At 42.2% G+C, this 25,233-nt stretch overlaps 3 protein-coding genes across 3 annotated transcripts; all 3 read right to left on the reverse strand.

Annotated features, from left to right (window-relative positions):
- Window positions 1-795: 795 nt before the first annotated feature.
- On the reverse strand, window positions 796-10,420 carry smpd5 (sphingomyelin phosphodiesterase 5). The gene is made up of 8 exons (XM_036539122.1): window positions 10,191-10,420; window positions 5,785-7,042; window positions 5,225-5,300; window positions 4,550-4,690; window positions 3,169-3,258; window positions 2,980-3,043; window positions 2,700-2,859; window positions 796-1,356 (listed from the first exon to the last, which is right to left on the reverse strand). Exons 2-8 carry the CDS (start codon window positions 6,937-6,939, stop codon window positions 1,249-1,251), a joined length of 1,794 nt encoding a protein of 597 aa, XP_036395015.1. The 5' UTR covers window positions 6,940-7,042; window positions 10,191-10,420; the 3' UTR covers window positions 796-1,248.
- Window positions 10,421-11,849: 1,429 nt separating this feature from the next.
- On the reverse strand, window positions 11,850-14,810 carry LOC118784492 (speriolin-like protein). The gene is made up of 3 exons (XM_036538739.1): window positions 14,660-14,810; window positions 12,861-13,003; window positions 11,850-12,244 (listed from the first exon to the last, which is right to left on the reverse strand). Exons 1-3 carry the CDS (start codon window positions 14,808-14,810, stop codon window positions 11,912-11,914), a joined length of 627 nt encoding a protein of 208 aa, XP_036394632.1. The 3' UTR covers window positions 11,850-11,911.
- Window positions 14,811-15,640: 830 nt separating this feature from the next.
- grinab (glutamate receptor, ionotropic, N-methyl D-aspartate-associated protein 1b (glutamate binding)) lies at window positions 15,641-25,017 on the reverse strand. The gene is made up of 7 exons (XM_036539775.1): window positions 24,825-25,017; window positions 21,629-21,995; window positions 20,607-20,725; window positions 20,088-20,288; window positions 19,791-19,919; window positions 18,142-18,285; window positions 15,641-17,172 (listed from the first exon to the last, which is right to left on the reverse strand). Exons 2-7 carry the CDS (start codon window positions 21,960-21,962, stop codon window positions 17,023-17,025), a joined length of 1,077 nt encoding a protein of 358 aa, XP_036395668.1. The 5' UTR covers window positions 21,963-21,995; window positions 24,825-25,017; the 3' UTR covers window positions 15,641-17,022.
- Window positions 25,018-25,233: the final 216 nt, after the last annotated feature.

Raw genomic sequence — 25,233 nt, forward strand, 5'->3', positions numbered from 1 at the left:
ATTAAAATGTTCATCTACAAAATAGGGTTTCACAATGTAATAAAAAACATTTAATACCATGAATGCATAGTATCCAAAAAATTACAGCTTACATTTGTCAAAATGATGTAAGACAAAGTGTCCATGTGTAAAATACTTGCCTTTAATTGATCAAGTCACATTCATATTTTCAAATCCAGGTATACGTCAGTGAGATAAGGTCTCACACGATACTCATTCAAATACATACCATTACGTCTGCTATACCAGATGCAGCAGCTGAACAGTGTGTATGCTGTATTAAAGAATGCAAAAGGATTTCTTCTGTATCACTAAACCTTTCATTCATAGCCCATTTGTGACCTGGATTCTTGGTGGCATTTCAAAATATCTATGTTGCATGACCGGAAAACAAAAGACAGGCAGAACATTTAGGGAAGGTATTATCAGGGGTTTTAAACTGTACTCACCAAGTGGTTTCAGCCATAACAGTTGTCAAGAAATAGATGGGAAAACCCAGAACCAAGAAAAATTTTTACTCTAGCCAGTTGTAGCCGTTCAGTGTATCAGAAATGTTAAAGATAAAGCTAATAATTCCCTTCTTTTCTTCTTGCTTATCTACATGTCAAGAGCTGAATGTTAACTTGTTTTGGCAAACTATTGATGTCAAATACATAATCATTAGATGCACCTTGCAGACCATAATTGATGTCATTTCAATAACTTCAGTCTTGCAGGTTACAATTCATGCAACTGCATGCTACATATTAGCAATCATTTCAAACATCTGTAAATCGAGACTGCAAACAACCCAAATAGGCAGTGTGGGAATAACACCCAAGTAAACAAAACAGTACTGTGAAAAGTGATCATGTGATCAGTGTCTGAGTTGTGGAAAGAAACATGCACATATCATGTGCTAACCCCTTTTTAGTCTGTAAAAGTCACTTGTTTTGGATAAAAGGTAACTGTAGAGGAACAGTATGGATATAGGTGACCCAGAGTACGTTTACATGTAAGTCATTCCACTGATTTTTGTTCTAGTCTCTGTCATTCAGGTGTCAATCCCTCGAAATCACAGAAACAGCTCTGTTGAGGTACTGTGCATCTACAGTACCTGCAGGCCCGCCATTCTGCTGCCAACAAGCTCTCTCACTGGACAGCCCGTTTTCCTGAGGTCAGATTACACAGCCAAGAAAGCACTGTGTCCTCCCTTTTCTCCATCAGCCGCCTGAGCCGTCTGTGTGCAGCGAACGGCACATGTGGCCCTCAGGGTTCGGTCCCATCACAGTCCAGTGTCACAGTCAGCCTCAGGCCCACGGGGATGTGGTCCGTTAGGCCAGCGAGCTGGGTCACGAAGGTGAACTCCTCCACGTCCTGTTATGGGAGCGAACAGAATATTTGGTTAAATCAACATTGTCCTCAACAGCACCGTGAACTCAGAGTGAACTCGGAGGGTAAACTGAATTCTTTAATAAGTCGTCTTGGCAATATCAGAGTCATATTCTGCACTAATACTGGGTTGTGTGACTGTGTTGTTTCCAAGGAATAATATGTATATACTGACATTATCAGACGTTGAAATTTACTTTTGTTGGATCCGTTTTTTTATTTCAAATATTTACAAATGCACTTGAATAACAGGACAGAAAGACAGGAATGTGAATTCCAACCTGGTATGTATTTGAATGGGAGACCGAGCGGCTCATTCCTCCATTTAATCCATTTAACATTTAACCTCAAAGTGCAATGCATGTTGCCATATCTTTAAGCTATGAAGATAAGTCATGCTTACATTCTCAAACATTTTTCAACACATTAGTCACTTGCTGTCCAACTGCCAAGAGGCCTTGCAGCTGGAAGAGGTTCTGATGGCCCTCATGACTAAATAAACCCAACTTAGTGGATGCTGATGGAGGATTAGCCATCTCCTCAGATGAGTGGTAAAGCTCTGCTCTTGGCCTTCATTGGAATTCTACAAGCAACTCGGATGTACTCGATCATTCTGGAAAGGCAGTGTGCAATAGACTGCATGTAAATAGGTCTTTAGATCATTTGCTGCAGCTATTGCTCCTTTCTTGAAACTCTACTGAACACCAGATTCATACAGCTAACATTACAGCTAACAGCTAACAGCTAACAAACGCAGCTTAAGTGACATAACCTGAAGATGCCAGACCTTTCTGGGGAAAGAACTGATCCCCAGTAGGTGGGTCTGACATAAGCCATTTTCCGAGGTAAAACTGTCCTGTGCGCAAGTTGACGACACTTATAATTTTTAATAATGGACTCTACAGGGTAAACGGTCACGGATCAGTGTCGCAATTTTTTTTAACCTTAGCAGTCATCTGATTTGCGGAGATCAAAGCCCCTAAAATTTCCCAAAATACACCTGAGATATACAGACACGTCTCTAACTTTAAACCATCATGATGAATGCTACTAACGGATTGCTTCTGTGCATAATGTTTTACATCCAGTGTCAACATGTGTTTGAATCTTCCATTAAGTTCAAGAAGCTTCCTGTAAATGCCAAGCCGACAGAACGCTCAAAGAAAAAGATGATGCTACAATTTTCAGTCCTGTCAGAAATAAGCCTATTTAAAATCTCAGCAAACAGCACATTTATTGTTATTGTTATTGTCATTTGTTAATATTTTAAGTCAAATTCTATGAATTGACTAGTTGATGCAAAATAGTTGGAGTGCGAAGTTACATACAGTGTGGCAGTGTTTGGCGAGGGAGCTCTCCCGGTACAGGATGTAGTCAATGCGGCGTCCCACCCAGGGCTGTCCGGATTCGGGGTACAGCAGATGGCTCCCATCCAGAGGGACAGGGGGCGAAATGTACCGTTTCCGCAGTTCCTCCCTCTCCAAAGTCCTGGGAGAAATACACTTCATACTGTTATAACATTCTTGATCTTCTTAGCTGATACCCTTATTCTAGGGTAATTCTTGGCAGACCTATACCTAAAAACAGCAGACACAAAGTCATACTGACTTTTGCAGGCTCTCTGGGGTCTTCACATCCTCATCATAAAGGGTTGGCTGTTCCAGTAGAGTGCCTGATTCAACAAAAGAACATGGCGAATTCCCACTTTTGTATGTGTGTGCATGTGGAAATAATTTCAAATATCCAAATCATGGTGTGTGTGTTTATGTGTGTGTTGGTATGTGGAGGGGAGCATACCGATGACCCAGGGCTTCTCTTTGCCAGGACCTGCTCTGCAGGGGTCTCGATAATCCTCAAACACAGCATGCTTCTGCTCCAGCGCATCATCTGATTAAAGAGGGACAACCGACCACAATGTCAGAATAGGGCCCTCTAAGGCCAGCATCAGTCCCACTGCACATTAAAGCTCTCACACTTGGCAAAAACGGTGCCACTGTTGTTATGAGGACAGGTCATGAAAGCGGAGGGTTTTCAAGTTTCAAATGCTGAGTGAAATTAACTACTTCAGAATATATTATACTGTATACAGGGATAATACATCAAATGTAAGCTATATATGCCCAAGAATTATCTGGACAGCCCTAAGATCTTCTTAGAGGTCAAATGTATATTGACGCAGCTTAAACATGAAGTACATATTCATTCCATAAATATACATAAATACATATTTATGGAATTAAAGCATATTAAGCACTCTCATTTTACTTAGAGATAGCACTGTAATCACGACTGCCTTAACTCTGTCTCTTAATGTAACTAACATGCTGGATTCAAACTGCTAACCTTTTCTGCTTGATTTTAAGTTGTTGTGACAGAGCTAACTCATACGAATGCACCATTTCACTTCTCATTTCTCCTGATTCTACCCTCTTTATGACCTATCTTTTAGTATCTGGAAAATTGATTCAGCTTTAATTTCATCTTTTGCCAAGTATGGCCACTCTCAGTCCCATTAAATGGCTGTTTAGGTGCTATAGTTACTTAATCACTCACTTTTGTGAGAAATTATAGAGAAGCGAGCCTGCCCATTTACTGAAAAGGTTCATTTTAAGACAGGCTTTTGATGACAACATTATACTACTTAAGAGTGTTAAAGCATTATTTTAATTGCTTCCTGTGATTTCTAGAGACATTTTTAAAAGTATTTATATATAATGTATGTACATGGCTTTGTTAACGAAGATATAACTGTTTACGCAGACAGACAAGCAGAGAGAAAGATAAATACACATTTATACAGCTGGATTCCTGAGGCAATTCAGGTTAAGTACCTCTCTCAAAGATTCAACAGCTGTGCCTGGCTGGGGATTTAACCCTGCAACTCTGATTATAAGCTCAGTTCCCTTACCACTAAAGCTGCTGCCCCACTTTGCAAAAAGGAACTCCTTTTATGTCCTTTCACTGTCATGTGAATGTAGCAGTGGAAGATAAAACCACAGCTAGCAGTGCCACAACGTGGGCACCAAGCACTAAGCGCAGAGGCGCTGTCCATAAGCATCAAGGCTAAAACCATCATATCACTTGCTTCTGTCTCCCTTCCCTGACGCAGTACATTATATTTCTTTAGTTTTACAAAGCTGGCACACGCAAACGCGTACACACGTGCGCTCGCACCCACCGGGAGAGCAGTTGTCAAAGTTGAAGTCGCCGCAGAGCACGTCGAACACCACCACTTCATCGGCCTGTTTGTTCTTCTCCTGGAACTCCCCGATCCACTTGCTGAGCATGCTCAGCTGCTCACATCTGATGGCCCCTTCACCTGGTGCAGTGCACATGCTCAAAGAATTAAAGGCACCCAGCCACCCTTAAACCCAGGGAAAGCGTTTGGTTGGATGGACAGAGTTTACTAGCCTAAGGAACAGTGTCTTGGTACATCTCACTAAACCCTTCATCTGGAGTTAACACCAAAATACTTTATTTTTTCCCCAAAGTACCATAAATGTCAATTTCTATGCCTGGATTAATGTGTCAGATGATAGCTACAATATACAGACACTTTTTCAGAGAACATCCCATGGTGCCTGCTACTTCAAACAACAAAGCATTAAGATTATTAAATTACTTGAGAACAACAACAAAACAATTTTGGTGCATTACATCAATGACTCTGGCAGAGTTAGGTATTCAATGTGGGGGGAAAAAACCTTTGGTAACATAGATTTCGGGTCAGTCCTAATCCCCAAAGGCCTGAACCTGATGTAATCCTCAAAGATGTGCTTGAATTCAGCTTTGGCATAAACCCATTGTGTACTGACGTGGGCCAGGCTGTCATATCAGTGTGCTGGCGACTCACCTTCTGGGGCATGGAGGTGCGTGCAGTTAAAATATCCGACCACCTTCTTCTGACTCTGATTTTGACCAACCAGCACCTGAAAACACCCCAAGACAAATAAAATAATAAAACCTCAAAAGCTACAGTTTTTCTGCATGTACTGCTCACATCATGTCAGTCTTAATTAGTAAGTAGCTAAGTACTGATTTGGATGAATTTCCCATGAGAAGTGCAGTCACTCCAATTTAAGACTAGTGCTACTTCTGACAAAAGACGTTCGTAATTAAACTACAATGTGCATGCATCAGGAAACATTTCAGTAAATCGGACATAGAACGAGGACTGCTTCTGCCACTTCGTAGGCATCTGACAGTGACATGAACTTTTGCACCCTTAGCACCCTAATAAAACTCATTTTTCAGGGAAGCAGTTCGATGTCACACACCCAACCTCCAGTCTCACTGAGCGCTTAAAAATACCTGTTAAAAATCCTTGGGGAAAGACTGAATACTGCATGTATTCCATTCTTCACATTACAGATTCTGAACTGACAGGAACTTAATCAACACAAACAGTCCTACCTTGACAGAGAGCAGGCCTTTGGCAGCCAGGGCATCCTCTCCTCGGCCGTTGGGGAAGCAGTGGTACTGAGCCTCCAGCAGGGGGTAGCGGCTGGCCACAAACAGGCCGCTGTTGAAGAACTTGAAGGCGGAGCAGCACCCGGGTGTCTGGCAGGCATACACGCCCACGTCGTAGAGGATGTGCCCGAACAGAGGGCCCAGGGCCTCCGTCAGCCTCAGCGCGGCCCGCTTGTCGAAAACCTCCTCCAGACACACAATGTCCACGTTGGCCGGGAATAAGGTGGACACCTCCCAGGGCACGTCCCCGCCCACGCCCAGGGTCCCCAGCGCCCGCGGCGGGTGTCTGCGCCCCCCCCTGCAGCTCTGCTGGTTGGAGTTCTGGTTGAAGTTGACGACGGCAGGAGGCGGAGACTGCGACGATGACGAGGAGGAGCAAGAGAGCTCCTCTGTGTCGTTACCCTGCACGTCGATGACGGCGTCCCCGGGAATAGTCCTTCCGTCCCCGGCCGCTCCCGCGCTGCCCTCCTCCAGGGGCTCCGCCACCGGGGGCTGGGTCTGCGTATCGGTGGCCCCGTAGGAGCAGGGCGTGGCCGGAGGGAGGAGGCTGCTGGAGGGGCTGAGGGTGCCGCAGCTGCTGGGCGAGTCCACGAAGATGCGGATACGCGGGCGGCTCACGCCCTGCACAATGCACTTCCCGATGGCCGCGGCCCGCCGCTGCGTGTGGCCCAGGTTGTTGAACCGCGCAAGGCTGTCCGGCAGCAGGCAGAGGTTGGCCGTCACGAAGCCGAAAGTGGCCTTGCTGCTCCCGTCCTGCTGCTCCCAGCTGGAGCCCTCTCCTTCGCGGTGCACCACCGCCTCCTGGTGGTAGGAAAAGGGTCTGCGGGTTGCCTGAAGGGGCGCCCAGAGCAAGAACCCCAGAAACGCGATCGGGGCGGAGACGAGGAAGAGGGTGAAGAAAAAGATGGCCCCAAAGAAGACCTTCAGTGGGTGGAGGTAGCACTCCTGCTCCAGCCGGTGGCTCCGCTCCAAGCTGGTGGAGACACACACGGCGATGAGCCGGTCTAGGAACCAGAAGCAGGGCAGAATCAGCCCCCAGCCCAAAGTGTGAAGAGCCTCCGCAAACCCACTGGAGAAGGGGGACTCCCGCAGAGCCATGACTTGCCTCTACACACCCAAGAGGGGGTGGCGGACATTGAGGGTCCCAGCGCAGCTTCACCTCACCACCGCCATGCTACAGCCTCTGAGGTCTGAGATTCCACTGGAGAGAGAGATTTCCGTTAGAAAAAATCACCTCAGCCTATTTCTTTTTCAGACAGTTGGTCAAAAGATAAAGTTAATACACACATTAACAAAAAAAATGCAAGACACAGATGAGTAAGTTTTGTAAATAAAGTGATTAGTTAGCATTCAATCCTGATTTCACCAGTGGAAATACAGCGAAAAAGGACAACACGTATAGATAAAAATAAACTGGGAAATCCACTCTGAAAAATTAGCTTGCCTGTTGTTGGATTTTCTTCTAATTTTAAAAGTAAACGAACCGGACCAAAAGCGCGCTTGGAGAAAAAGCTTTATTTGGTGATGGAATCCGGCAGCATCTCTGCCTGCGAAGCTTTAACTCAGAGAACTGTTACCATGATCGGCCTTTTATACCATGAAACAAATGGCAACAAACAATAGGTTTACACTGTTGCAACATCAACCTATGTTCCCAAATGCAAAGCGGGATCCTTTGATGCTGAACGCCCCTTTGTGTGGTGATGGTTGCCAATTGCCCACTCCCGGTTGTATGCTAGACTTGATTTGATTTGACTCCAACTGTAACGTGGCACCAAGAGGCGTGGAGCTTCCTTTGTAAGTATGATAATAAGGCCATCAGGTTAACAGTTCTCTGATTCTGAACCACGTCTGGTCAGAAGTTAGAAGCACTATAATCTTACACTGTATATACTACTTCCAGGAAAACTGCCGACATAGACTGAACTCTTAATCATGTCAGAACATGCAAACAGAGATATCACTTGGGGGGGGGGGGGGGGGGGGGGGGGGAATACTACTGGCTGTCAGCCATGTGTCCTAGGTGTGTTAAATCCTGATACAGCTATCACTGTACTACTGTACCACATTTCTCCCTGCATCATCTCCTGCTGTACAGATAACACAGCACTTAAATGCTCCATCTTGGGCACTCTGGACTGTACCAGACTGACCAAACCTACTACCTCTCTAAAATTTATGTATGTAATTTTTTTAAAAGTCTGCAACCTGAGTTTATGTCTATGTACTGTACTGTAGATGCTCAACCTTTGTCCACCACCTGTTCATACTGTAGTGTGTCACTGTACAATTAGCTGTTTCCATTACACTTGCAAATGCACATGGATTCAACACATTAGCTCTCCAGCCTTTCTCACTAAGTAGAATTTAGATGACCTATGCTAACGCAGTTAATCGTGAACTACAATGTTTCCATTGGGCTTATTACACTGCTTTTATAATGACATGGAGCATGCCCTGCCAACCCAATCCCAAATATCAAATCAACATCAAATCTCTAATCAGCTCTAGTACCTCTAAGGGAAACAATGGTCACTGAACAAAACTATCCATAACTGACAATTGCAATAACTACAAACCGACTAAATCCAAGTCTAACCGCGGTACGATTCAGAGCCTTATGAAAGATTTTTTTGAAGTAAACGACACCAACCAAACTAGACTTTGTACACCTTTCATTGGATGCATTCACGGGTATAATAGTCTAGTAAGGAATTTAGAGTTGCTAGCTACTGATTTGGGTTATCATCTAGCTTTTTTAAGTGGAAGAGTAATTTTGTAAAACAAAAATACGTGAAACTATTGAAATATGTAGCCAGTAACAACAGATTCCAGATTTTAAGTATATAACAGAGAATGTTTTTCATATAAAGACAAATTGAATGACCCAGGAGGTTATCCGTTTTAACGAGATTTGCTTTCCATTTCCACAAGAGACATCGGATTATATGCGCAGGGAGACGTCCTGCTCTATAAAATCAATACAGCAAGAGTTATTGGCGATACGATCTTGAATAGAGAATGCATTAATACAATTAGCTAAGTAGATCTAGCCCAGCCCCCCTCTTGACTTACAGTTTAGATGTCCACAATAGTCCAGCCATACACACTGAAATCTCTGCCTACAATATTTCTCATTTCATAGCTGTCATGTCATTTTACGAAATGATCCGAGAAGCACGGCATTTAGGCAACAATCGATCACTGTGACAAAGAATGGAGTAGCTTTGATCATACATTACGCCACCTAAACAAATATGCGACATGTGAGAGCGAATACGTACAACCGGAGTAAACAATGTTACCGGTCATGTATTCTGACATCGTGTCTTATTGACAACGGGGCAGCTGGTGAGTCGAGACAGATTACAATCGCTTATTGCAAAGTCGAGGTGAAGTGGAACAGGTTCTAAGGGAAAACGTCGAGAGAGTTGAGCAAGAAGGATGGGGACACAGCGAAATCGCCGTTAATCCTTCCTTCACCATCTGTACAATATTTACGCATCGCTCACAAGCTGCAAATGACGTGACCTGCAGAAAATTCCGGCTGAACCCGTTTAACCACAACACGGCTAAACTAACCGTGTAGTTGCAGTGATTTTTTTCAAATGTAAAGTTATCTACCTGGCTACCACCTTAACTGACTGGCTGTGGCGGAACAATATACACCAACTGTTAAGTAGGTTAGCTAATTAAACTATATGAATATCTTAGTACGTGTAACGTTAGTGTCTGTGGGGGTGTGGCAAGAAACTGAAGATAACAGCGCTGTCTAGGTAAACTGGTGGTTAGTTAATTTAACTAAGTTAGCTGATGGTTTCGGAATCTAACGTTACTGGTCGGCAACTTAACTGGTCTAGCTATCTACAACAATCTGGCTAGCGCGCACAAGCATGATCAGAGATAGCTTGCTAAGGTTAAATATGACCAATCTCACTAAAGCACCTTGTACGCCAAACGGAAATTAAAACGAACCAAAACTAATTTTGAGGGCTAATGTTTCCCGCATGTTCCCAGGCAAGCGAGTAAAGACAGCTAGTAAGATATCTGTCTCACAGTTGCGAGACGAATTACCATGCAACGTTACCCAACTTATTAGCAAATATTAGCTAGCTAACTAGCGAGTAGGTTTTCACAAGCGATATGAAGTGTTTGGCTGATTTCTAGCTAACTAGTTAACTAGCGAACTGTTAGCTCACGAGCTTTGATCATGTGTAATGTTGGCTTACTAAAAAAGTGTAATAGCTAAAAGTAGCATAGTGCTTGCTTTCGTTTCGGCATGATGGTGTTAGCTAGCTAGCCAGTGTTAGCTAACGTTAGCTAACTAGTAATACCTGCGGCATTCTTACCTGAGTGATCCTTTCCGGTGAAAGAACGAATTGACGCTAACGTTAGCTAGCAATCTTGTCCCGTTTGCGACCAGTAGTGCACGTTCAGTGATCTTTTGGCTACACCTTTAACTCCATTCACACATTCGGGACTGTGAACTTGATTACTTTGTGTTTAAACAATTTTCTTCGGGGCGGACTTTCATTACACACCGTGCCGGTATAAAACTCCAGATGAATGGCTCGCTGCATCGTAGGTTCGCGCGCTGCGCGCACACTCCTTGTGCCCGCCTACTGTGCACGTTAAAAATAAAGTGAAAGGAGCGCGCTGCTGCGGCTAACCAGCCTGCCCGGTATCCACAACCTCCTTCCACGATACTAAGTAGCTTAGTTTCTGTTCTGTTGCAATAAACGTGCTTACTCTAATGATGTCACTGTCGAGAGTGAGCAGTAATTGTCCTGGGATATTACAGAGCGTGGGGGACTCTGTTGTTCCTCGTTCACCCAAAACATGTTCCGATTTCTATTAAAAAAGAAGGACAGATTGAGGTGTGCAGTCTCAGTGGACACAAAGAAGGAAAATCAAGTTCAAATTATGCATTTTTTTTTAGAGAAGTCACAGTGCCATGGTTCTACCAAATTCAATTTCCACCATTCATTAATTTACATAAGCAAAACAGACACCTGGTTTGCAGAAGAACTCATTCTCTCGTTTGATTAACATTTGTATCAAAACAAGAATACGTTTACAGCCAGGAGTAAAATATACTTAGTTAAAAACATTTCAGCCAACAGCGGTAGCCTGAAGACAGTCCTTGAAAGTCATTCTACTGCTTCAAACTCATTTCAGATGCACATCTTCTCCGTAGACTCCAGTATTTCACACTCCCCATGCTGTTAACCATAGACACACATAAAGTCACAAAATACACCTGCAATTCTACTAAATCAGTCACTTCATACACAGAACATAGCATAACATAATTTAATGCAAGACATCACAGGCAACACTGAACAAGTCAAATCAAGTAGTCTGTGGGACAGTTCACTAAATAAATAACCATTTCCTAAGATCTTACCTGTCTCAGTACCATTTCTGTCTGGTCATCCTCAGAAGTAATGGCTGTAGCAATGGAGTATGGGTTTGTATCTGAACACACAACTTTGACATTTTCAAGCCAACTGATCTTCTTACACTTCATGAGATCACATTCGTGCCTAATTGTGTCAACAACTCAATGAATGAATTACAAATCATATGAAAGCATAGATAAGAGACTATTAATGTCAGTTCAAATGTTCATTAGGAGTTGACAAATCCATTTTTATCACAGCACTTATCATTTTGTACAGCCAATTTTTAACTGGCAAAGAGGCATATAACAGCTTTTGTGCCATAACCAGATCCTTGCATCAGATCTGGTTATTTCATACCTTTAACGTAATGACTTTTTTATTGCTTTCCTCCATTATGCAATCTACCTCTACAGATAATATAGCAGTCGGCTGCCTGCTTTGTGGTTTCTTTTCTCTGCTTCTTCTTGGTATAGAGGTAAATGAAAATGAAATCCCTCATAGGGATTTGAGCTGGTTAAATTCATGACTACATAATCTCACTAGATTAATCAAAACTAGCCATTCAGAATTGACTTGTGTTGACAGTGTTTCATTGAGATTAATTGCTTTATTTTTATGTATTTACGCCATTGGAGCAAAATGGGTTGCATGTATGACTGTGGAATCTACCACAGGAAGAGGGGCTTGCCATCCTGCCTCGCCATGAAGCAAAGGCAGCTGAACAGGCACAGCATGTCTTTGAGTAGCTTCGAGGGTGCAATTTTGATGATAACGTTGCGCAAAAATTCAGGGTTGTTGTAGCCCAGCTCCTCAGCACTATAGGGGTCGGGCCGCTGTTTGAGGATGCCATAGGTGTTGACGATATACTCGGCAAAGGGGCCGTGCAGAGTTGCACTGTAGCCTAGCGCATGAAGCTTGTTCATCAGTTCCATGTGGCGCTGCGACAGCTGGTAGCGGTAGGCCTCATCCACCTTCCCTGTCAAAGGGTGCCTGGAGACCTGTTGGAGAGAGCATGGTGAGAGGCCACAAAACTGTCAAGACATTTAAGTACAGTAACAGCAGACATTTTCTAAAAGGCATTTTTCATCACCATACATTTCTTAAAACACATTAGTACCACATACTGTACACACAAACACACTGCTCATAAAAAACCTAATAAATCTTAATAAATTCATCATTACTTTTGACTCAGTCTTCTCATTTACCTAGTCATTCTAACTGCTATTTACTTTAGCCAAGTAATAGCCACCTCATAAGGTTATGTCTCTGGTTAGTTACCTCTTACTTTAATCAGTTGAACAGTGTTAATAAAGTTTTGGAGCAGACAAAATGACACATTCTTTAAATCAGCCTCATAGTTTTGAACTCCCTTCAGCTCACTCCAAACAAGCCGTTGCTGTCAGGGGGTTGGCTCTCAGGGACTGGAAGTACAGGTATGGGTGGGGTGGATTTAATCTCTGACTCACTCCCCACAGCAACAAAGCACTCTTTCTTAACTACAGTTACTGATGAAATATCCAAAGAGGAATAAAGACTGAGAACTACAGACACCCAGCCAACTATACGACATGTTGTTCACAATAGGTGCCTTGATTTACTTTGGCTTCTCACCTGGATGATCTTCTCATGTATATTGAGTACAGTGAACCCATACAGCCTGGCCTGTCCTGGAAACACGTGAAACAGAATCCGGCGCTCTAGCTGGAAGGCAACCTCTCCCACAAGTCGCTCCAGCTTCCTGGAGTCTGTTGGCACTGCAGATAAGAGGAGCATGACTTTTTATGTGGAGCAGAAGTTATGAAACCACCCAAGTGTTTGCCTGCTTAGTTCTCTGTTTCACTTTCTGGGAACAGGATCATTTGAAAACTTATGGACACATTTGAATGACACTTTACCTATGGGACATGAAAATCTGATTGCAATACAAATTTGAAGAGTAGAACAGGTATTCACTCTAATTGCCATTCCTGTTCCCGTTTAACTTGTACATAGACCATTGCTTTGACGGCATACAGTCCTATTACGTTGATTGCCAAACTCAAGCAAGCATTACATGTTTTTCACTTCATACACAATTATCCTCATTTACTTAAGTGATCATGTCTGATGAAGTGTAAAAAGAAAGGACCTTACACATATATAAATGATAGATAAAGACAGCACCATATGAGATCTAAAACCACTTTGCAATTTAAAATTCCTGTACTGTTTCCTCAGGCAGTATTGTTGGGTGGGTTTTTTTTAACTTACTAAGTGGATGTGCACATTATTGTTTATCAAAGATCACCATGACCTAAACTAAACTAAAAATCATTATAATTTGAGTAGATTTCTTTGCACACACCTTTCCCTTCCAGTGACATATTAGAGTCGTCTGCAAATAGCTCCTTTTGAACAGTACTCCTTTGGGAAGAACCTTTTTCAGAGGCTTTGAGGGATATAGGGGAGGACGTTTTACGTGGTGTACGCTGCAGGTCATTACTGAATCTGCCCTCATCTATGGTGTCTTGCCATCGAATGGTTGTTTTCTTTCCTGGAAAATGCATAAAAAAAAATACTTGGAGTACTTATACTTGGAGTATTTTGCAAAATTGCTAAGAGATGCCAGGTTAAATTATGTGCAATTTAATGTGAATTAAGTTACATTTTTTATTTTATATATACAGTTGCAAAGTTATTTGATTTTCATAACATTATTGGATTTTAAAGGTCTCATTGATGCTTTTTTCAGGCTGTATAAACCAATGATTTCATTAAACACAAGACAGCACGATGGAAATAGGTAGATTAACGGGAACGTTGCATTGTGAATGGAGAGTAGGTTATAACTGTTAACAGTGACATACAGGACACGGAAACTGAGAATTTTTGTTGTACTGGTTGGGGAAAAGTGTATTTTTCAATTGACACTGTTCAGACCCTTCCTAAAAAATGTTTGTCTCAATTCAATTCCCTGCACGTGTGCGACCCCAGTTTGAGACGCACTGGTTTACTCGATTGAATGGAATCGTGAGAGGGGACTCTGAACTTGAAGTCAATGTCGTCGAATATCTACACAGGAGGACAGATTTTCTGATCTCCTTCATGACAGGTTTTGATCATAGGGGAACACAACAACAGACGAATGTAGGTACATGTAAAGGAATGTAATTACAACTAAGTGACTGTAGAGTAGTGTTGAACTGTGACACCAGGGAATGTCCTTGATTTCGATACTTTTCACGTTTTCACGTAATTGTTAATATTTAATATATCAATATTAATGTTTTAATATTTTGTCCATAATGCCCCCTAGTGGTTTCAATTATCGTTGTGTCACTTACACATAAAAAGCTATTGAAAGGTAACAGCCTACGTCCAATGTGTTGCACACGCAATTACAATGACCTGCACAATTTAAGGAGGCCTACCTTCGCGCCCAACTGTCTCATCGATGGTTTGAGTGCTCAACTTGGACTGTAGATCGTAGTTCTCCTTCACTATATCTAGCATCATTCGTAATTCCGCGTTTTCACAACGCAGTTTCTCTAGCTGCGAGCACAACGACTCGTAGCTTGCCATCTTACTGCAAATTTTAAGTACTGTTCTTCATTTACCCCCCGAAACGACAGCTACTGATGTTTAAAGATAACTAAATGCCCTAGTGTCATTAGCTTCTTCAACACTTATGTAGCAATGGAACCATTACGGTCCTCTGTGATGTAATAAATAAAATATGAGGGACGTAAACTGCATAGTCAAGGGAGCGTTCTGTGCACAGACCCAAGTTCCCATCAAAGCCAGAGGATGTGATTGAACCTATGTATAATCTGTACCAACACACTACCCATCCGAAGCGGCAAAGGATGACGATCACAAGGCCCAGTGACCACAGCGACCATAAGGCTCAAACTGATTTGGTTCTTTTGTCGCTATTGTTACACAATCGTTCTACTGCCATTTTAACTGAAATCGGCAGTTTGATCGTCCTGGGTTTTTGTTTCCAGTTTGCGTTCAATATAGGAACAGAATTGTGGTAGCTAACTAGCTACCTTATTAGGCTGCAGAACAAAAAGCTTCTTGACAGAAAAGATTCACTAATGTGCTGCACCTATGTGCAGTACAAATACTGACTATATTGTGGATACTTGTGAAGGAACCATTCAAATGGCCCAGATTTACCCAAGTGGTACATAAATTCTGTGTCCAGCTAAAGGCAGATGGTTTGATGAAGTAAACAGATGTTAAGAGTTTAAAATGTCGAGATTGTGGCCAAACTCTCAAAGCTATATAGGTACAAGGTTTGCCGTGGCAACCTGTAACTTGGGGAATGGCATACCTGCCATCCCAACAGCTACACTCATAGACAAACACACCACGTCACATCAGAACTTAAAACATTTTATTCCGGGAACCTTGATAATTCTATAAATAAGAGGTCCAAGACCACATGAAAAAGCATACAGGGTAATTTTAAAGTACAATCCACACATCAGGAAAGGCAAGTGACATCTCTGCATTTTATTATGAGTACATGCAAAGCCAGTACTACAATGTTCGTGCTCATAGGCTTCACATACACATTTTACTGAGTATTCTCCAAGCTCCAACCATAACCAATGGCTTATATTTGGAATGACAAACTTTATAATTATAAATAATTTTATTCCAGAGCAGATCATGGTTCTATCTACAGCAAATCAAATAAATACATTCAAAACAACTAATTACAACAGACTTCAAATATATTCATCTTTATATTAATTTGCATATTAATCCTGTGTAAGTTTCAACTGTTCAGTGAAATCACGAACTACATATGACCAAAAGCCACAGTCCAGTTCAGTACAAAACAAAGGGTGACCAAGTGCACTCCAACACTTCAATACTTCTACATTTCACATTAAAAATACTGTATATTTTAAGGGAACACACAAACTGAACATTCAGTATTGCAAGAATCAAACATGGCCTCATCCAAGCTTTTCTTCATTTGCAAAAAAAGACAGAACTTGTCTCCAGTTAGTAAATATACATCTTCCATACTATTGTCAGGAGAAAACAACAAAAGTAATATTTATTATGTAAGCAACAATGTACATGTAATTGTTTTTGCTTTTCCCAGTGCCAAAGTGTTTTTGTAAGTAATACTCACAAAGCCAATGTCAGCTAGGCATGCTTATCAGTTAGAAATGAGTGAGCATCATGAAGACCAAAGTATTTACAACTACAGACGTACCAATGGGAGTTTAAAGTTACATTTGTTCTAATACTTTCCAACCAAATTAGTAGTGTTAGGTCATCACACAGAATGACTGTGTAGAAAATAACACAGATCAGGAGAGATAGGAGAGAGATAGCCGAGTAAGGTCTCTTCTTTTTGCTGTATCGGCACAATTTATTTCCTTCAAAAGCAATCTGCGTTTTCCAGTTAAGTATTTTTTCTTTATCTTGCCACTCTTGATTAAGAAAGGAAAAGACGCTACAGGCACACACGTGTGAGGCATATTGTACAGACGGTGGAAAAAACTAAAACTAAACATGGGACAATTAATTAAAAGTACTATAAATCAAAAAGAGAATCAACTTATCAATGTAGTCCAAAAAAAACAGTGTAAAAATGAGTATACTTCAACTGGTTTTCAAGTTTCGAACCAGTATTAAATTATTCTACCAAAGAAATGTCCTTTACTGTTGTGGAAAATCTCTAAAGGTTATCAGATTGGAAGCGTGTATGTCAGAGCCAAAACAAATTTCTCTCCTGGTCTCTCCTTCCCTCCCCTAGGGGGCACCCTCAGTCGCGGGAGCGTCCCACAATGGCCAGGATGTACATGAAGATGTTGATGATGTCGGTGTAGAGGCTGAGTGCAGCAAACACATACTCCTCAGGACTCAGTGACAGCTTCTTGTTGCCCAAGAGCAGCTGGGTGTCCACAGCCAAGAACTGGAATTGCAACACAGGATGAATTATTTTCTGAACTCAAATATTTTTAACCTTAAATCTGACATTGCATTGGTTTGGTTTTTAAAGCATCACACACACAAGCGTCTGCATCATGTATTTGTGCGATACCATCTCAACTGTACATCTCAACTTTCTGCGATCACTCTAACCAATGCTCTTTCCCCCCATTTCTCTTTTGGCCCTCATCCCATTTTTTCTTCAGTTTTGATATCTGTGTTTCAAGCCTCTTACCAGTGTCTCAACATACCCCACAAACCTCAGTTCTCATCCCCTCTTCCCAGGAGCACTCCAGGACAAATTGGTCATCTCTCATTCCTTGCTCTCATGATTGCCCCCCAATTCCAGAGTGCTCATCTTAGATATACACTAATGTCATGCCATTCGGTTTTCTGTGATTTATAAGGACAGATGGTTACACTCTCAGTTACTGCCACCGAGCACAATAACTGCTGCCTGTGGCATCTTGAGTGGGGGAGGGAATGCCAGATGTTCTGGCATGCATCTAAAGGGATTGCTCTCCTTCGACCTTTTAAACTTCGAGGAAAAGCTGTAGCAGAGCGAGAGACTGTGTAAAAGCCGTGGACTACATTCTTAAACAAAGATGCTTTATCTTTCTATCCTCTGCGATCTGGGACCTCATCTGCCAGAAGACACCATGAGCGGCCCCTCTCAAACCTCCAAGAACCTCACAGTATTGCTAAACACACTCACCTTCCTGCAGCAAATATTGTATGGGCCCACATCTTCTCACCCATCATTGTCAACATTTATGAATCCAGCCAGTCCTGACCACCTACGGTGCCTCTGTGACTGGTTCACAAGTACCTGTCCTGTACTGCCCCCTTTTCTCTGAACTCTATTACAGATTTGTGTTTTCCAGTTCAGCTCTCCTGTCAGTGAATGGTCTGTCTTTGGCCTTGTGGGAGAAATAACAGAAGGGGGACTCACGCAGGTGAACAGTAGTGCCCCTAATGAGGCATACACAATCTGCAGGATCTTGTTGCGGATGAAAATGCAGAGGATCGAGAAGAGGATAAGGACGATCAGGCAGACGAAGAGGACTCCCCGGCAGGAGGTGAAGTCATACTTGCTCTGGGTTTGGGGGTAGCAAAAGGAACACATTAGACAAAGAAACGAATGGTGTTTATTAAATTTTGCTTTGAGTTTAAATCACCATCAATTTAGGTTTGTATAGCTAGAACAAATGACATATTAATGATGCAGTAAGCCCTGAAAGGTGTCTGTGTGCAAGATACTCTGGTACATTTTCAGGGTTAAGTTTTAGACAAAAAAAAAACACAAATATTACATATCTGAAATAAATGTTACTTCTCAACTGAATGTTAGACCTCACATACATTAAAAATTGTAAATGTATATTAGTAAAGACTGTCAAAAATTATGTCAATGGAAAGTGCATATGCTGGGGGCACTTCATGTATTATTAAAACTGGCTGGGAAGTGCCTTAGAGTTAATGCTGTTTACTGCAGATGAACACAGCATTCCATTTGTAAGAACCACATCCATTCAGGCAGTTTATTCTTAAAAGCAGAATTAGAAATACACAGAGAAATACACCGATATAACGGACAGTTACAGTTTCTCTCATTTAACTGAGAAACATCCCTACCAAAATTCTTCAAGCAAGGAACAACATGCATGTATATAGTTCTACACAGTCCTTTACCAAATACTGTAGAAGTGTGCTGGTACTACGCAGGCAAACATAAAATAATTTGATGACTCTGTAATAACTAACGCTATGTAGCCTACAGTGTTGTGGCACACTCTTGATCATGAACTGACTGCTTGTATGGCTTTCGCTTGAGGTGTACTTTGCCTCTCTTGTAACCTGCTTTGGCCAATTGAATAAATGTAAATGTAAATGCAAACTTATCCAGTGTGACAAGCGCTGTCTCAATTATAGGTGCCTTTTTGTTTCTCCCTGTCTTTTAGAATCTTTAGACTCAGTGTTAACTGTGGAATGCCTAATTTCTCAGCTGCATCTCTTTGGGTTGGTCTAGAGATGACCATCATAAGATTCTTGAAGGTGGCAGTTTTCACTGAAAGAAAGTGTTTCGTCTTTTGACGAAAGGAATGGTTCTGTCACAGTGTTTTCAATCTCTAAATGTGGCTGCTTCTTATAGAAGTGATTCTTACAAACATGGTGAATGATTGGTGAATGTCAATATTTCATTACATTTATCAGCTTCTGAGTCTCTTAAACTACAAGCTGCCATTTCTTTTATTTTAAAAAACAGAATTTATCCAGCCATGTTTTTAGTCCATTGTGTTCATGGCCATTTAGAAAGGCATTCAGTTCATTAGTAAGGAAGACTCAGACATTACAGAGCACCTGCAAGAATGTCTCCTGCTAACGCAGGATTTTCACAATGACCTTTGGCTGCACCACTGTTATAAATTTTAGTTATTTTACATAGCTGTTATTAGTGAAAGTGCTTTTGGCGAAATGATATCCCTCCGATGCCAAAATGGCTATTTAGAAGAGAAAGTAAATTAAACTGGACGAGATCAGCTGGGGTGGGGTGGAGGGGGATGGGGAACAAATAGGAACAGACGACTAAACTCTACTGACCTGCAGTGAGAAAAGCACCACAGTGAAGCAGACCACAGCCGTGATGCCCACAGCCATGATGACGGCATCTGTTTCATAGAAGCTGGCGATCATCCCCACCATGTAGGACATGCTCAGTGTCAGGATTGCCTGTGAAACACACACAATATTACTGTCAACAACGTTATTACAGCAGAGTCCACTTATAACAGGCTTCTATATAATGAGTCCTGATTTAACCCACGTACTCTGTGTGTGTGTTGTTTATAAAGGTGTAATAGGTGGAATGCAAATGAAGCAAACATAGTCATGTCATACCAATGCAATCAGGTTCCAGGGGTGCTTGCGGCGGAAGTCTCCACAGCAGCTGAGGACAATCAGTGCCACAAAGAAGACTGCATAGGACACGTAGTAGGTCCAAGGGTTGATGCGCACAAACAGCTTGGCATCGTCCACAAAGGTGAAGACTGCCACAAAGCCAAAGGTCACCAACAGTTGCACTGTGAGCACCATGAACACCTGGGAGGAAAGATGCCCATAGACAGAGAGAGACAAGACACAAGACAGACAAACCCATGTTAACATCTCAAAATGTATACCATAGCTAAAGTCACGGGTGTCCAGGGTTTTGGTCTAGCCCATCAGCCCCCCACCCCCATTCACTAATGTGCATCTTTCAGTTCATGTTGATCTTTATGCTGAATCTCATACAGCATCAAATCACTCAGCTCAGTTTGGATTCTGATTCTGTTGTTAAAATTCCACACAACTCTAACAGCAATTCCACTCTGTAGATCAATGTATGCTCCTCCTCTTGCCCCCTCCCTCACTCCCCACCTTGCGAATGAAAGCCTGTCGGATGCCCTTGTCTTCCTCCCAGCCAGAGCTGGTGAACTCTTCGTTGTCGTAGTAAGACGGTGGCATGTCAGCATGGTAACCCGGGCTACCGAGAGGAGCTGGGGAAAAACAACACAGACAAGACGCTCTGTTTTAAACAGAATTCAGCTGAATGAACACCAACTGTGACACAATCACACTCAGGCAGCCCACACTCCACTACATATACTTGCAGCAAACCAAACTGATACACAGAATATAGTTTCTTCTCCAGAGACAAATTTAATAATTTGCCTGAAAAAAAGAACTTTTCCCTGTAACATTTTTTCCTCCATTTTGGGGTGGTTGCCTTATACTAGAGGTACTATGCCTCAAATCTAGTTCCAGCTCAATTATTCAGGACAGTCAAAAAACCACTAAAAGAAAGAGCTGAGAAAGTACCATTGCAGCATTTCTCTCTCCATCTCATTCCCCTGCCCACATCCGTCCCCTGCTGCACATTCTTGGGCAGCCAAACACAATGCCAATTCAGCAGACAACACAAACAAAAAATGTGACGAGGGAGACTAATCAAGTAATGGCCAGCTGTAAAGGCAAAATCAGTGGGAATGCTAATTACAGTGGTTTACTGTATTCACAGAGCTGGATAAAAATACCTCAACCCCTGTGTGATTTTTATAATACTGTTGCACAGCACCAAAAACAGTGATTTCTTTTTGGTGTATTCCTTCAAGTTCATCTGAAACAACTGGAATAAAGGAGAGCCTGTGAAGAGACATTACTAGGCTGTTCACTGCAGGTCTAAATGTGGGTATTGACTTTTCTCCAGGGTGTAGAGGTTACCACTAAGAGTAACTCAACCACTTATTAAAAGTAAAACCCACTAGTATCTGAGACTGAAATGGTCTTGGTCCTCTATGCTTGTCTTCTTTAGACAGATTAGCCTTCTGAGCTGTGCCTGCCTTTTACCTTTCTATCTTTGTCAAAAAGTAAGTGATGTTTGTTCCATCAACAATACTTACCATTGGGGTCATCAGTGAAGCCTGGATGGGGCTGGCCCGGCTGGTAGGGACCCTGGCCGTAGGGGCCCTGTGGGTATGGCATCTGTGGGTAGGGCATCTGAGGGTATGGAGCTTGTCCAAATCCAGGGGCACCCTGAGAGAAGGCAGGTTGCCCAAAGGCACCCGGAGCAGTGTATGGAACCCCTCCAGGTGCTGGGCCCCCAAATGCGGGTGGGGGCTGTGTGTAATTCGGAGGAGGCACCCCAAATCCAGGAGGGTTTGGATGGGCAAAGACAGAGTTGTGCAGGGGGTTGGTCTCCCCGGAGATAGGGTAGCCACTCTTGTCCTGGGACATGGCTGAGTCAGCACGTTGGATCCAGAAGGCTCACTGCAGGAAATGGAGGGAGAGTGAGTGGCAGGACCTATAAAGCTGAACACTTACCACATTTCAACTATGCAAATCCCGCTCCAAATTAATGAATCAGATTTATCAACCATCAACAAAGCAGCCACTGTACTGCAATGAGAGGTAATACTGCCTGTTCACAAGGTTCCACAACTGTGGTGCAGTGGTCTTACCACATATGTGGTTTTGGTGCAAAAAAAGAAAAAAATCTGTGGGTTTCACATGCAACCTGACATTCAAAGTCTGGCAATGAAAGGTACTAACCTACTGCAATAAAAATTGTGTTTGTATGAATACTAAGATAATATGAACTGAGGTATCTAATGTAATTGTGGTAACATTGTACAAACTAGTCATTCATTTCCAAAGCTGCAAAGCTAAAGATACAGTCATCTAGGTGAAAAGCAGGAGATATCTGGTTGTCCATCAAAATCAAATGACAACTCACAGAAATGTGACTTTTTTCATATCAGATTTTAATATTGTCTTATCATACTATCCATCAGAAAAAACAGAAAAAGCAGCTATAACTTCACAATTCATCAAGTACTCACAAAATCTTTCAGCTGTGTAGAGTGCTACAAGCGTAGTCCATTCACCTAATACAGGATAATTTTGGCCTTATGGTGACAGTAGTAGTACAAATCACCTTAAACATGCTTGACACAGTGGAGTCCTGAATCTTTATACATATGTCTGTGTGATCATGCTGAACATTGTTGTGGTTGACACTCTGGAATACTGCCATACTGTATTGCTGGTAAAACACCTGAACCTAATTTCCTCTCCAACCGTTCACTACATCTACAAGTAGCTTCTTTGATTTGCTAACTGGACACACTTCTTTAAAGGTTACTCAGATTTTTTCTGCATCCAGTAACACCGGCTCCATACGCCAGCCAATTTGCAACATATGTGCGCGCATAATATGCCAATAAGGTGTAAATATCCTAACAGTTGAGCCAATCGGCATGACACACGTACTTCAAAAAAAATCGATTACTCTCACAAATTTCAGAGATGCGTCAGGAGACATGGCTAACAGAAACCACTGAATTTTAACCAAATGCTTGAACATCAGTTCCTCGACCCATTTCACATATGGGTACAGCACGGCACTACAGTCTCTGTAAGAAATAATAAAACAGAATTTCAAACGTGAGACTGCGGTTCAATGCTGCCAGGAGACATTTGTTGCGTCATCACGGAGGGCGTGTCTACCAACTGGTGACAGTAGCGCACGTGATCACTGTTTACAAGTACGCATTTTTCCAAACGTCTCCAGATGCCTTTCCATAATGTTCCAGACTTATCCTGCTTCCCGCATTAAGAGCAATATCTCAATAACTCACATTTGCTACATTCCAACTCAGCAAGGTGAAGCTGCCCCAGTGAGCGATAACTACCGAAACACTAATATTCACTAGACTGGGAACATGAATTATAAAAACTGGTGTGAAACCAATCTGATTTTAGACTTTTAGGGGATTTTTTACCCAGATTGTTCTAGAAAAAAGCATTCTCTTCAACACAAAATTCGAACACGATTTAACATGGCCACATAATCAATGCCCAAACTTGAGCAATCTTCCGTTTCCCTCTTAATTTTCCTGCTGCAATGATCAGTTAAAACACCGACTGAGTTAAATGACACGTTTGATATTTAGCTGTTTGCTTTTCTAACACTCGTCTAATTTATGTGAGTTAGCCAACAAGGCTCAAGTTATAGTGTAACGTTAGCTGCAGACTGTTCATTTAGTAGAACGATATGAATGAAAAAGATATTCCTTTGATTTCGCAATAACATTTCACTGTAGGAACAGGGCTGAACTGCATACAGCAATATCCTATATCAGCTAAGGTTCTACTACCTAACCTGTGTCCCAAACACGCTAGCTTTCTCAGTCTACAATGCATGGAAAGCTAAAGGTAATTCTTTTCTGGAAAGATAAGTTAATAAAATGAAAGATAAGTAACTAGCTTTGAATTTTGCTCACACGATAGGTAAGGATAGCTAATAAACTGGCTAATACCGACAATACAGTTTAGATGTGACGTAATGTTAACAGTAGCAAGCTATGCTACGGTAGCAAGCACGCCAGTCATGACTTTTCAGATCTTGTAGCAAGCTAGCTTGTTACGTAATTTAAAAAACCAACAACGGAAAGGAAACGAAAATTCTAGAATGATCTAGACAGTTGGCTGCAGGTATACCCGCTGCGGCGAACGCTGTAGCAAAAGCTAGCTGGACTTATAAATAGTGGGTTTTTCCTTATACGTAAGACCAGTGATGCTAGTGAAAATTAGCTAGCTAGGATGCTGATGCTTGTGCGCGTCGCACTGCATGTTTCTGTCAGCAGTTAACGTTTTCTGTGGTAAGCACACTGAAGCCTTACGTTCAGATCAGGCATACCCACTTCATATTTGTCTGTCGTTATCGTTAAACGAAATGGCTGGGCGAGCTACTCAAAGTTAGCTAGCGAGGTAGCAAGTTACACCATTACATCGTAGTTTGGCTAGCCACACACCCACCAACACAGTTCAGGTCTTCTACTTAGCCAATGTTAGCTAATTGGTCACTGAAAAACAAAACAAACAAAAAGTTACCTAGACGTAAGGTACTACTGTTAAGTTGGCAAAACGAATGACTTAATCCAGTGTTAACATCAGTCTGCTTACATGGCCTTCAAACATGAATACCGCTACGATTTAGCAAACGTTAGCTAACATCGGGCATCAATGACGAAGAGATGCTTTTAACGTTACCGTTAGCTAGCTACCGTTATTTTCTAGGTTGACGGAATAACGGACCTTGGTATCAGCTGGATGCTCCTAACGAGTTCCTTTCCCGTTGGCTTCAATGCGGTATCTGGCCTTCGCAAGTTAGCTAATTAGCTAACGGGTCTTGGGGAATGATCCCTCTCGGTTTTCGTTCTGGTAAGCTGTAGCACTAATGTCAGCGTTTCCCATCCCGTGCTCAGCCATATGAATTTTCGGACGTTTACGTCATTGCACACTGTTGCCACGGGACACCCGCCCCTTTGCCAAGTTTTCCTTCGCTTAGGGCACAGGTTTTCCTGATCTTCATTTAATTTTGTACTGACTGCCTATTACAACAATGACTGTTCTACAAAAAATTTGCATAGTATACATACGAGTTCTCACAGTCCCTCACTTTGGTCTTCATAAACGCTATAGGCATTTGTGTTTAACAGGTGCT

This window comes from Megalops cyprinoides, chromosome 10 (genome assembly GCF_013368585.1).
Source record: "Megalops cyprinoides isolate fMegCyp1 chromosome 10, fMegCyp1.pri, whole genome shotgun sequence".
NCBI lineage: Eukaryota > Metazoa > Chordata > Actinopteri > Elopiformes > Megalopidae > Megalops > Megalops cyprinoides.